Source organism: Notothenia rossii (assembly GCF_949606895.1).
Source record: "Notothenia rossii genome assembly, chromosome: 1".
Lineage (NCBI taxonomy): Eukaryota > Metazoa > Chordata > Actinopteri > Perciformes > Nototheniidae > Notothenia > Notothenia rossii.
Genome location: NC_136912.1, coordinates 48441401 through 48455524, shown reverse-complemented (window position 1 = coordinate 48455524; position 14124 = coordinate 48441401). Strand labels below are relative to the sequence as shown.

General features: G+C 43.7%; 1 protein-coding gene and 2 long non-coding RNA genes across 4 annotated transcripts; 1 reads left to right on the top strand and 2 right to left on the bottom strand.

The window, feature by feature from the left end:
• Nucleotides 1–456: 456 nt before the first annotated feature.
• LOC307039012 lies at nucleotides 457–3564 on the bottom strand. Its single transcript, XR_013808106.1, has 2 exons — nucleotides 1557–3564; nucleotides 457–1359 (listed from the first exon to the last, which is right to left on the bottom strand). It is a non-coding gene; the product is annotated as an uncharacterized lncRNA (long non-coding RNA).
• Nucleotides 3565–3637: 73 nt separating this feature from the next.
• Nucleotides 3638–4699, bottom strand: LOC307039015. Its single transcript, XR_013808107.1, has 3 exons — nucleotides 4678–4699; nucleotides 4216–4307; nucleotides 3638–3793 (listed from the first exon to the last, which is right to left on the bottom strand). It is a non-coding gene; the product is annotated as an uncharacterized lncRNA (long non-coding RNA).
• A 1073-nt stretch (nucleotides 4700–5772) lies between these two features.
• Nucleotides 5773–14075, top strand: LOC307042454 (G2/M phase-specific E3 ubiquitin-protein ligase-like). Of its 2 annotated transcripts, XM_079686326.1 has the most exons (10): nucleotides 5773–5882; nucleotides 6553–6947; nucleotides 7657–7696; nucleotides 7777–7844; nucleotides 7934–8023; nucleotides 8157–8470; nucleotides 12020–12198; nucleotides 12619–12791; nucleotides 13080–13294; nucleotides 13371–14075. In XM_079686326.1, exons 2-10 carry the CDS (start codon nucleotides 6805–6807, stop codon nucleotides 13604–13606), a joined length of 1458 nt encoding a protein of 485 aa, XP_079542452.1. In that variant the 5' UTR covers nucleotides 5773–5882; nucleotides 6553–6804; the 3' UTR covers nucleotides 13607–14075. The 2 variants fall into 2 exon arrangements, with proteins under 2 accessions (XP_079542452.1, XP_079542453.1); XM_079686327.1 differs by lacking the exon at nucleotides 5773–5882 and having other exon boundaries at nucleotides 6812–7410.
• The last annotated feature ends 49 nt before the right edge of the window (nucleotides 14076–14124 follow it).

Below are 14124 nucleotides of genomic sequence, written 5' to 3'. Positions count from 1 at the left end.
ATTTCCATTTATTTTATTATATTGTTAATATTTAAAATAAATTATAAAATTAAAATATATTTATATTTTATATATAAAAATCGGTCTCATGTTACCACTCTGTAAGCCAAGAGTTGTTAATTTAGCAATGCCTTAGCTTGAGGAACAGGGACACAACTAATGACAATAGAGAGCCGAAGTGACACGTCCTTAAACCCGGAAGTAAACTTCTTCCGGTTCCTTCGTCAAAAACCAATGCAAATTCTCCATAGGATTTTGGAAAATAGCTCGAAATAAGTCTACAAGTCCACTACAAGTCAGGACACGTAAAACAGTGCAGCCTAGATGAAGGTGTGCTTACCGGTGTTGTCAGGGCTAGCATGAGGGACAAGGTTTATAGTGTCGGTGAGTAGTGGTAAAAAGAGTGCCGTTAACCTAGAGTTAATTTATTCACATTAATTCCCATCAACAAATCCATTTTATGTGTCACATGAAATCTTTATTACAAATATTACACACCAGAAAACACAAAAATATCCATGAAATAAACATACAGTAGGCTATAAACAATTAAAGGGATGATTGGGAAGGCATTACAAATGTAAATATATTTTAAATAATAAAAAAAATCCCCCCACCGCAGGTATCTACAGGAGAAGAGGGAATTCTCTCCACTAAATGTGAATGCCCACGCGGAGAATGGAAATGCAGTCATGCGGCTGCATGAGCCATCTTTGCCATCCACAATTTCAGCTGCACTGACACCCCCTGTCAGTGGAGGAAGCCAAAGGCAGCTAAACGTATGCATTCAGTGGAGGAGCTATTTCCTCCAACCAATAACTAATTTAACCCGCTGACAAGAGAGCCCACCTCCGAAGATCGTGACTGGCTGAGGGACAGAATCGGGGGCAGGTTCTCAGGAATCTATTGGCTTCTCTCCCCCGAGCCAGAAGAGGAACACTACAGCTTGGAAACACTTACTGTTCCTGAAATTATCAAATCTGTTGGGCCTCAGGGACCTGAGGCAATTGTGGCAAGCATGGCATTGTCTGAGGAGCAACAGAGGGCAATTCAGGTGGTTACCACTGGTCAGCGAACCAACCCAAACTGGCATTTGTTCAGGAAAGGAAGGTTGACTGCCAGCAACTTTGGAGCTGTCCTGAGGTCAAAGCGTGTGACTGCTTCCCTTATTACCAGGGTGCTAGGGCAACAACAGGCCCTTGATGGTGTTTTGTCTGTACAGTGGGGGACTATGAATGAATGTGAGGGCGTCAGGGCATTCACCACTGCAACCCAGATGCAGGTCCATGAGTCAGGATTGTTGGGGGCATCTCCAGATGGTCTGGTAGGGTCTTCCGCTGTGCTGGAGGTAAAGTGTCCCTACGGAGCCAGGGAAATGACAATTAGTGAAGCATTGCAAATCAAGGGCTTCTGTGTCAGTAAGGAAGGAGAAACATTCAGCCTGCGTGAGGAACATCCTTACTGGCACCAAGTGCAAGGTCAGCTCAGCTTCACCTCACTGCAAGAAAGAAGAAAATTAAAAAATTGTGAATCGTTTTTAATTTACATTTACTCGCCTTTGCAATGTTGTGGTTGTTAGAGTGTTAGGTTTCCTGTCAGCTCGTCTGTTGGGAAGATATAAAATATTAGTTTCATGGAAGTCACACCGTCACATATAAGAGCATTAAGACATACAGTACATAGGCTAAAACCAAACATCTAAAGATATAACCTTGCACTTTGATAAGTCTCGTGAACATTTTCACTATTTTGACATTTTTATAGATCAAAATTGAACTAAAGAAATAAATGGTAGATTAATCCATATTGAAAATAGGTGTCAGATGCTACACTAATTATAATAGTTATATTTCTTAATTAATTAAGATAAGATATTACTTTATTGATCCCAATTTGGGAAATGTTTGTGTTGCAGCAGCATAACAAGAAAAACAAAATATAAGTTATTATATATACAAAAGTATATGAGGGATGGAATATTAAATTGAATATAAATTTAAAATGTACATGTGATTTTACATCCAAGAGAAGCTATGGAGCAGAGAGTTCTCTGCCAGCCAGAGGTGATTTGTTATTAGTTCAATATGTCTAACTGATTTCCCTGACTACAATCTTTAGTTACATGGTGAAACGTTATGCTGCTTGTACTAATTAGACTTATCATATAAGCCACACAGGTTTTAATAGGATGTATTCATTATCTTTACTTATGTTGCGGTCTTTTCAGCAGCGCCATCTCTAAAACGGCGACACAGTCACTACCCATCATTCACATTTCACCGTGACATGGACAAAAATGTAACGTCAGCTTACCTCATGGCACGAATCCAGACTCTCCTTTGGAAAACATTGGCCGGGAAACAATAGAACAAGCACGTTTCATGCGATGTATTTGATGTCGTAGAACAAACGTGATTTATCTCTTAAATTTGTGTCAATCACAGACCTTATTTCGAGCTATTTTCCAAAACCCTATGGAAAAAATGCATTGCTTTTTGACGAAGGAACCAGAAGTGCTAAAAATGCTAACTTACTTCCGGGTTTTATGACGCGTCACTGCGGTTCTCTATTGGATATGGTGGTATATTATTTAGATATTCACACCTTTATCAGAAGAACCAAACCAACATAAAATGAGCTCACAGACAGGCTAGTTCTGTCTCATTTATCACAATTATTTTTTACATCAGATCTTCATAATTTCCTAGTTTTGTATTTAGTTTCTAGATTTGTAAACAAATCCAGAACCTTTGAAATACGTTACCACCTCACAGCACGGTGCGCTGAGTTCTTGTAGTCGAAAAAAGCCCAAGAATAATATAAACTGTACCCTGTGTCATTTTGTGTCATTTGTAGTCCATTTATTGTTGTTTGTCTTGTCTTACCCCGGCTGACATCTCACTAAATCCACTGTTTTAATTGTTCCCTATATTGCCCCTATGCCCTGTAAGGTGTCCTTGGGTGTTATGAAAGTGTTTGCACATGTTTATTCAAGTGTATGAGTGACATAGAGCAAGTGAGATGGCCAGTGGTTCTCAAACTTTTTACACAGAGTACCACCTTAAATTATATTGGGCTCTCCTAGTAACACCATCATAGACCTTCCTGGGTACCATCGAGATAAAGGATTTAATATGACAAGCCATATGATGCTCTCATTTGTTAGTGACATTCCACATGCATGAATACCAGTTCAGTATTGTCTAAGTGCACTCCCAGGTATTTGTAGTCCTCCACAACAGCCACATCCTCTCCCAGAATGCACAGGTGTAGAGGAGACGTCCTCACCCTTCTGAAATCAATGACCATCTCTCTGGTCTTGGCCACATTCAGAATACTCACAACATTAGGCTGAGGTTCATCTTCCGCTCTTCTTGAAGTGGTTGTGCTTCTTGTTGCTTCCGGCTAAAATAAACATAATTAAAGACATTTTGAGTGTTTAAAATGTGCTGTAATACACAACACATTATTTATTCCTAAACTTGCAGAAAGGAAAACTAAAGTGAGACATTTAATCACTTATTTATATATAAATCTTATACACCTTGAATTCTTGTTGGCCAATGATACACATACCCTTTGAAGATGAGCTGGGAAATTGAATACTATACACCATCTTTAAGCCGGACAGTCTGCCCCGTCCTGTCAAAGTCCTCACAACTGAAGTGATCACTGCAGAGCAGTGTCCTGCCACAGGAAACAAAACCGTCCCTTCTTAGGGCAACTTCCCACTGCAACTTCCCACTGCTTCCTCCTCTCTCCGGTTTTGGGAAACCTTAAAAACATGAAAAAGCTAGCCAGATATATAAATTATTGTCAACATTGTCCTCCCTTCTTTCCTTTAACATTAAGGGTAAGGACAAAAATACACACCGAAATTATCATATTTTTCAGGTAATTGTATGTATGTATGTATGTATGTATGTATGTATGTATGTATGTATGTATGTATGTATGTATGTATGTATGTATGTAATGTATACTTTAAGAATAAGAGACTAAGAGTTATAAAAAAGGTGTCCAAAAGAAACATTAAATAATTGTGTAAAGAGATGGTAGCAACATATTCTAATGAGGCTGGGTCAACATCAATCTTGCAATACTATTATCTCACATAGCCCCACTGATCCTGTGTAGCAGGACTTGTAATGTACATACATCCACTAAGTAATTAATGATTATCCTAATTATAGTCATAATATTGTCATATCTTACACGTGGAAGGTGATTCCACGGGTTCTTGTTTGCAGACTGCGGTGATTAGAGCATCCATAGGCTGCACAAAAGTCAGGCATAGTCAGGTACTTCTGCAAACACAAAGCCAACAATTTCCTGTATCATAATATATCTAAAATGTAAGATATTTTTAACAAGCCAAACCACTTGGAAGAAATCATGTGTAACTTAAGTTATGTTGAAAAGAAAGAGCAGTTCTGCCTCTCCCACTGGTGTAAAGTTGCTGGGTCAACTTTGTAATACTAGGTCTCACTCACAGCCTCTTGTTATTAGCCAGCTAATAAATACAACCACGGCACATACACAACGAAAAGCTGCAATTTCAACATGTCCAAGCATCCTGTATCATAGCCATGCTAATAATGTTTATAATAAACCAAACCGTTTGTAAATCAGTCAAGATTTCAGCGATTTAAGAGTATTTTTGTGCAGATCACTCACCTTACAACAGCTACCATAGCGCGTACCAGAGTAGCTGTTGACAGTAGCAAGATGGCGGCCAGTGAGCTACGCTGGAAAATCTCCCATGAGCCATATATCTATGGTTGAGGCCACCCCCGTGAGGTGAGGGCCCACGCAGTCTGCGTGATCTGCGTGTAGGGAGGTTCTGTCTACCTACATTAAGAATGCTAAACTTAGCCTATATTTATTTAAATTACGATTTATTGATTGGTGTCAGTGCCAAGCGGCAAACTCTGTGGAAGAGCCGGGACGCCAATACTAGGGGTGGGCGGATCGATCCCAAAATATCGATACTTCCGATATTACGTTACGTTTCAAAATATCGATACTAGAGCCAATAGGATCGATACTTTTATACTTTTTTCCCCGTCTCCTCTACTCGTCAATTTCTTCAAAAAACTATGTGCAGACGAACACAAGTATATGCTCTTTTCTTCTTTCTCCACTGCTGTCCTCCTCTCCTCGAGGTTCAAGCACGCGCAGCACGCTCCCTGCCTGAACGCTGATTATCAAGTTGACTGTCAGCAGCCGGCAGGGCAGCAGCAGCAGCAGCCGACAGGGCAGCAGCAGCAGCAGCCGACAGGGCAGCAGCAGCAGCAGCCGGCAGGGCAGCAGCAGCAGCAGCAGCCGGCAGGGCAGCAGCAGCAGTAGCCGGCGACTCGCGAGTGCAACACACACACGCGCTTGATGGCTGAGAGAAAGAGCAGCGTTGTGTGGAGCAATTTCACAACTGGCAATTAAACCTTAGTGAACTGTGATGTGTGCAAGAAGACAGTTCGCTACTCTGGCCACTTTGTATTGTTATTTTTCATGTTTGCACTTTAAATTTGCAAAAGTAAAACGTTTATTTGTCTATAAAAACTGTCCGGTCTGTATTCATGAATTCAGATTTAGTCTATTTATGATGATTTCAGCTCAAAGATCATGTCATGTGTGACCCATACAAAGTGTGTGATCACAATGTTATGTTTATATTTAATATCATTTTAGAAACCTGTTTAACAATGGACAGCAGGGGGCAGTAGATGGCAGGGTAACACTGCCGTAAAGGGGTTTGTTGTGATTTGCGCCTGCCGTAAACGGACTAATGTGGAGACGGTGCTGCCGTTGGCTTGCCATTTTGGCAAGACCCGCCAAACGAGCAGCTAAGGATTTTGTTGTTCATCATTTCTCCTGTTTTGCAGGTCAGTTTTGTATACATATTGTCACAAGTGTTATAAATATCCACGGTAGTGTTGTTTCACGATGTCCTAGTTTTTGAAGTGGTGTTTGGACGTTGTTTATCGTCTTCAAATCTGCGTAGGAGACTGTCGTGGTTGCTGTGTGCGCGTGTGTGTGTAATGGCGGTCGCTATTTTAATGTAACATAAGCTCTTTGATCAAAGTGAATGCAAGTACATGTAATTGTTTACAGCTCCTGTACATTTTGTACTTACATATTTTCTGGGTTTATATCCTAAGTATTTTGTGTGTGTGTTTTGTATTATCTGTATGTGTTCTATGGTCAGAGTTAATACATAAATGCTTGTGGGATGTTAATGCTAGCACAGATTAGATTCTGATGCTTTACCTGGGAAGGTATTTAAAAGGGTTTGATTACAACATCAATATCTGAAGAGAGAAATTCTTATTTTAAGTCATGGTGTTTATTTCAAATATATTGAAGACATGAATATATATATATATGGACAAGTGTTTATATTGAAGACAGAAAAGGGCAATAACAATTGTGTGTGTTGTGTCAAATGGTTATGGACATTAACAATTGTGTGTGTGCCAAATGAATAATAAATTCTGGCAAGACCCGCCAAACGAGCAGCTAAGGATTTTGTTGTTCATTTCTCCTGTTTTGCAGGAATACTATCTGTCATCGCGCCCTGCATAGCGGGGCCTGTTACAGATTCTTGGGGGCTCGTCCGGGATTAGCATCATTTGAGACCACCATATGCTGATCCAGTGATATTGGACCTAAAGGACCGGACTGACGACGTGTTGCCGGAGTGGAGGTGCTTCCAGTTAACGACTCAAGAGGTAGAGAGACCAGATTAAAGGGGATCTACGCCTAGGAGTGCAGAACTGTTTGCCACAGTTGCCCACAACACACAGGATGGCTAACAACGAGAGGAAGAGACTAAGCTGGTCCATCAAGAAAGGACTTCATCAGCTAACAGCTATGAAGTTGCCACACACCTCGATCCAGTGGAAGGACTTGACTCATCAGAGCTTAACAGGGACGACGAGGAGGGCTGTGTTGAGTATATTGCTGCAAATATGAACAGTATGACTCTACTAAACCTAGAAGATGAGGGAATGTCAATGTTGTTGTGTCTACAAGATACTGTTGATTTGATTATAGCAAACCGTAGCAGTGGTATAGTGTGTTCAAAAGAGGGTGAAATTGATACATCTGTTAAGTCACCCATGATGTTATTAGCTACTGTTAACGCTAATCAACAACTTGAGCCATTAGACAATCCAACTGAGACTGGCATTCATGACACAGACATACAGAAACTGTTAAGGGGCTTAGAGGAGGTGCAAAACAAACTTCTACACAGTGTCACCACACCTAGTTCAGATACACCGCAACCTCACTCTAGCCAACCCAGTAAGCAGCATACACCTAACTCACCAGTTTTAGCTTTTACTCTCAGGTATTTGAATTTGAACCACGAAACAAAAGTACTCCAAAACACAAACCGGAAAATGAAGGGTAAGTTTGTACTTATTTTTACAAAATAAGTAATTTATCTTTAAGTGGATGATAAGAATAGGCCACAGCATTTTCTCTGGTGAACATGGATACAAAAATACCAAACATGTCATGTTTAATCTAATTTCAAACAAAAATAATCTGTTATTTATAAATCTTATGGTTCCTCCTACCTCTAAATGTTACTTAAAACTCAACTATACCCTGTATCAAGTTAATAATTTTATCAATTTTATCATGTTTCAGGAAGGCACTTGGACATTCATCCACAACTCAGCCTGGACAGGTATTGAGGCAGATCATGGAAGCCTGATGTTTCTAATGTTCAGTGTTGTTTTGTTACAGACATTTGTATTTGTATTTCAGATAGTAATATCTGATACTGAGGATATGGGTCCACCCAAAACAAATACAGACAAGACTACTTGCTACAGGTAAGTACAAATGTTAGTAACTCACTTACACGAGAAAGACATTTTTGTTTGTAAGATGTTTTAACATGGGAATGATCACTTCCTAACAGTACATACACAGACCTGTATGCACCATGTGTTGAAGAAGAGGACGAAGAGCTGGTTGCAGTCAACATGACGAGTTTATTGGACACTGAAATGTAAACGGACAGCTATTACAGTGGCATTACATTTTTTTTCTCTGTACAATATTTCTGGTACAACATTTTTTTTTAAAAACTGTTTGTGCACTCTGGAATATCCACTAATAAGGTCACTTTTTTTCCTTTACAGGGAGGAGATGAACATTACATTACCTGCCATTATTGCTAACCTCTCACAGCCTATTGATCATGGAAGAGTCAGCCGGTTCAACATTTCAAGGGCTAATGTTTGGGATGGAGCAGTCAGAGGTTTCAAGCGTACATCGTATTCAGAAAACTGTGACATGCTGGTAAAATTCACTGATGATGCTGGTGTTTTCGAAGAAGGAATTGACTCAGGTGGTCCCAGGAGAGAGTTGTTATCTCTACTGATGAAGAATCTGAAAGACCGGCCCATTTTTGATGGGCCAGACGGACGCCGCTTCTTGGTCTACAATGCAAATGGTATGCATACGGTTAGAAGTGTACTAATACAATTGTTCATCCATCCATCCATCTTCTCCCGCTTATCCGTGGTCGGGTCGCGGAGGTAGCAGTTCCAGCAGAGAGCCCCAAACTTTCTTTTCCCTGGCCACATCAACCAGCTCTGACTGGGGGATCCCAAGGCGCTCCCAGGCCAGAGAAGAGATATAATCCCTCCATCTGGTTCTAGGTCTACCCCTTGGTCTCTTCCCAGCTGGACGTGCCTGGAACACCTCCCTAGGGAGGCGCCCAGGTGGCATCCTAACTAGGTGCCCGAACCACCTCAACTGGCTCCTTTCGACGCGAAGGAGGAGCGGTTCAACTCCGAGTCCCTCCCGGATGACCGAACTTCTCACCTTATCCCTAAGGGAGACACCAGCCACCCTGCGGAGAAAACCCATCTCGGCCGCTTGTACCCGCGATCTCGTTCTTTCGGTCATGACCCATCCTTCATGACCATAGGTGAGGGTAGGAACGAAAATGGCCCGGTAGACAGAGAGCTTTGCCTTTTGGCTCAGCTCCCTTTTCGTCACAACGGTGCGGTAAAGAGACTGCAGTACCGCTCCCGCTGCTCCGATTCTCCGACCCATCTCACGCTCCATTGTTCCCTCACTCGAGAACAAGACCCCGAGATACTTGAACTCCTTCACTTGGGGTAAGGACTCATTCCCTACTTGGAGTGGACAGTCCATCGGTTTCCTGCTGAGAACCATGGCCTCAGATTTGGAGGTGCTGATCCTCATCCCAGCCGCTTCACACTCGGTTGCGAACCGATCCAGTGAGTGCTGAAGGTCGCAGACCGATGAAGCCATCAGAACCACATCATCTGCAAAAAGCAGTGGTGCAATCCTTAGTCCACCGAACTGCAGACCCCCTCCCCCACGACTACGCCTCGAAATCCGATCCATGTATATTACAAACAGGATTGGTGACAAAGCGCAGCCCTGGCGGAGGCCAACCCTCACCTGAAATGGGTCCGACTTACTGCCGAGGACCCGGACACAGCTCTCGCTTTGGGAGTACAGAGATTGGATGGCCCTGAGTAGAGACCCCCTCACCCCATACTCCCGCAGCACCTCCCACAGTGACTCCCTTGGAACCCGGTCATATGCCTTCTCCAAGTCTACAAAACACATGTAGACTGGATAAGCATACTCCCAGGCACCCTCCAGGATCCTTGCGAGAGTAAAAAGCTGATCCGTCGTTCCACGACCAGGACGGAATCCGCATTGTTCCTCCTCAATCTGAGGTTCGACAATCGGCCTGACCCTCCTTTCGAGTACCTTAGAGTAAACTTTCCCGGGGAGGCTGAGTAGTGTGATGCCTCGGTAATTGGCACACACCCTCTGATCCCCCTTTTTGAAAAGGGGAACCACCACTCCGGTCTGCCACTCCTTCGGTACTGTTTCCGACTTCCACGCAACGTTGATGAGACGTGTCAACCATGACAGTCCCTCAACACCCAGAGCCTTCAGCATTTCTGGGCGGATCTCATCCACCCCCGGGGCTTTGCCACTGTGAAGTTGTTTGACGACCTCAGTGACCTCCCCCCGGGAGATTGGTGTCGATCCCCCTTCATACTCCAGCTCTGCCTCTAACATAGAGGGCGGAGTTGTCGGGTTCAGGAGTTCCTCAAAGTGCTCCTTCCAACGCCCTAACACTCCATCAGTTGAGGTCAACAACGTCCCATCCTTACTGTACACAGCTTGGATGGTTCCCTGCTTCCCCCTCCTGAGGTGTCGGACAGTTTTCCAGAACAACTTTGGTGCCGCCCGAAAGTCTTTTTCCATGTCTTCTCCGAACTTCTCCCACACCCGCTGCTTTGCCTCGGCCACGGCTGAGGCTGCTGCCCTTCGGGCCTGTCGGTACCTTGCAACTGCCTCGGGAGTCCCCCGGGATAACAAATCCCTGAAGGCCTCCTTCTTCAGTCGGACGGCTTCCCTGACCACCGGTGTCCACCAGGAGGTTCGAGGGTTACCGCCCCTTGAGGCACCTAGGACCTTGAGACCACAGCTCCCCGCCGCGGCTTCGGCAATAGAGGCTTTGAACACCGACCACTCTGGTTCAATGTCCCCAACCTCCACAGGAATGCCCGAAAAGCTCCGCCGGAGGTGTGAGTTGAAGGCCTCCTGAACTTGGGCCTCCTCCAGACGTTCCCAGTTCACCCGAACTACACGTTTGGGCTTACCAGGTCTATCCAAAGGCTTCCCCCGCCACTCGACCCAACTCACCACCAGATGGTGATCAGTTGACAACTCCGCCCCTCTCTTTACCCGAGTGTCCAAAACATACGGCCTCAGGTCCGATGATACGATAACCAAATCGATCATGGACCTTCTGCCTAGGGTGCTCTGGTACCACGTACACTTATGAGCATCCTTATGTTCGAACATGGTGTTTGTTATGGCCAATCCATGACTAGCACAGAAGTCCAGTAACAAACCACCACTCCGGTTCAGATCAGGGGGGCCGTTCCTCCCAATCACTCCCCTCCAAGTGTCTCCATCATTGCCCACATGTGCGTTGAAGTCTCCCAGCAAGATTAAAGAGTCCCCTTCAGGAGCCCCATACAGGACTCTTTCCAGGGTCTCCAAGAAGGCCGTATACTCTGAACTGCTGTTGGGTGCATAAGCACACACAACAGTCAGAGTTTTCCCCCCCATAACCCGCAGGCGTAGGGAGGCAACCCTCTCGTCCACTGGGGTAGACTCCAACAACGAAGCACCCAACCGGGGACTTGTGAGTATCCCCACACCCGCCCGGCGCCTCACACCTTGAGCAACTCCGGAGAAGAATAGAGTCCAACCCCTATCCAGAAGTAAGGTTCCAGAGCCGACGCTGTGCGTAGAGGTGAGCCCAACCAGATCCAACTGGTAACGCTCCACCTCCCGCACAAGCTCCGACTCCTTCCCCCCCAGAGAGGTGACGTTCCACGTCCCCAAAGCCAGCTTCTGTCGCCCGGGTCTGGTCCGTCGAGACCCTCTGCCTTCACTGCCACCCTTCTGGCAGCGCACCCGACCCCATTGCTGTTTCCCGTAGGTGGTGGGCCCGCGGGACGGAGAAGCGGAGGTGTTGCCCACGTTGCCTTTTCGGGCTGTGCCCGGCCGGGCTCCGTGGCAAGCCCGGCCACCAGACGCTCGCCGACGAGTCCTCCTTCTGGGCCTGGCTCCAGAAGGGGACCCCGGGCTTCCTCCGGGCCGGGTATCCTCACTTCGTGTGTCGTCTTTTGAACCAATCTTAGTCTGGCCCCTTGCCTGAGACCAATTTGCCATGGGAGACCCTACCAGGAACACAAGGTTCCAGACAACACAGCCCCCAGGTTCATCAGGGCACACAAACCTCTCTACCACGGTAAGGTGCTGGTTCTTCAGAGAGGTAATACAATTGTTAATGATCATTAACCATATATATCATATGACATATGATTTGTTGCTTGAGCAATTTTTCCAAAACGTTGAGTTTCATTACAGTGCATTAAAGTATATAGTAAATAATGTTTTAATTTTGCAATATGAATACATTTATTCACAGCTGTTAGGGAGGATGAATACCACTTGGCAGGAAAGATGATTGCCGTGTCAGTTGTGCATGGAGGTCCAGGGCCACATTTCCTGTCAGAAGATCTTGTACATTATCTTGCAGGCCAGCCTTCATTCAAAGCAACAGTTGATTTAATAACTGATGAAGAAGTAGGGAAAGCTTTACAAGAGGTGAGAATTGCATACAGCAACAGTGTGGTAGGGTGGATTATTATGTAGTTCCTGCAGTGTTTTGAGACATCTTTACTTTACCTTTATCACATACACCGAATTGGCTTCATTTTTTGTTTTGTGATCAGAATCAGAGTACCCTTATTAGTCCCACAGAGGGGACATTTACATTGTTGGAGCAGAATAGAGCCAAAGACAGCTTAATGTTACCTAAGAAGAATGATAAAAAACTAGTAAAGATACACAAACACAATTTACAAAAAACACATCCTCTAATAGAGGATTTAGCAGCCAGGTATATATTGCACAAGGATAGTAGTAATAGTAATATATAAATCTTGCAATGGAACAAAAATGGCAAGAATATACAGTACTTGCAGTTATTGACTGGATTGTTTATATCCATTTTATAATCTTCAGATTGAGAATGCTGCCTCAGTGGATGCCTTGCGAGAAATGACCATGAGACACAGCACAATGTTACACACAGCAGGTTGTCTGAGACATGTGGCTTCTGTTGAAGGAAAGATAGATATTGTGTCAGACTACCTCCAGTGGTACATTATTGGCCGAAACTCCTCTGTAATTGAGAGGTAAGATCATATTTGTATTCATGTGATTTTTTTTAAATGTATGTAAGAATTTTTTGTTTAAAATGCCTCATGGTCCCCCTCTTTGGTTTATTCTATGTTTATCTGTTAGCAATTAGTCAGTGTCAAAATGTGTGCCTGTGTAGTATAACTGATATGGGACGTCCGTCTCTCCTTTCCCTGCCTGTCTTGTGCCAATCTTTAAGTGCTCATGCCACCCCCCCTTGTTTTAGGTATTAGGTTATTTAAATGTGACTTTGTGATGAAACATTTTTTTTGTTCACTCTTCAGATTCAAGGAGGGTCTTTCAGCCCTTCAGTTTTTAAACGCACTACAGCAGCACCCTACTCTGCTGGCCCCGGTCCTGTGCCACTCTGAAAAGCGACTTACTGCTCTGGAACTTGAGCGACTCTTCAAGCCTGACCTCAGTCCACCAGGGAGTAACAGGAGGCTTAGGGAAAGTCAAACTTTGGGCTACTGGGCAGACTATCTCCTCGATTGTGAAGGTTTGTAAATCGCTGTTTTTATAACTATTTCAGGAAACACATTGCCAAAATGTATCTGAACATGTCTTCTTTGCAGAAAGCCAGACTGCTGTGTCTTTGGAAGATGTTTTGATGTTTGCGACTGGGCTGACTTCACTTCCCCCATCTGGATTTGAACCATCGCCAGGAATAGAGTTCCTTGATGACTCTCCATTCCCAATGGCAAACACATGTTCCAACCCATTAAAACTACCACTCCTTGACGCATACAATGTGTTTAAGTCCCAAATGGACTTTGGAATGCAAAATTCTCCAGGATTTGGCTGTTTTTAAGTCATGTGACTGGATGACCCATAGAGTACAGACTCGATGAAGGTTGTTCATAGAGTAAACACTCTATAAAGGTTGTTCATATAGTTGTTGTTAGATGTGAACGTGTTTTTTTTTCTCTCACAGCTCATGTTGTCCATTCAGTTTGGGACAAAATCAAAGTATTGTTCTATACCTATACAATTTTTATAAATACTCTGAACTTTGCTATACATATTCCACATTGTCACCCATAGCTTCTTTGTTGTAAATCAGTCATTCATTCTCAGGTTTCCAGTGAGTCCACATGGTTGAAATAAGACTTATACAGAAATGTTCTTTCTGCACACAATTACGCACACAACATAACCTTGTTTGTGCTTGCTAATTGGAGCGTTGTTTGTTGTTATTCCAGTTATATTTTATAATGATTAAGATATTTATGTTATGACTATGCTGTGATTTGGTGCTGTATAAATGACATTGAAACAAATATGGTGATTGGCTGGAAACAATGTTCATTTCAAAATGCTGTTTTTATT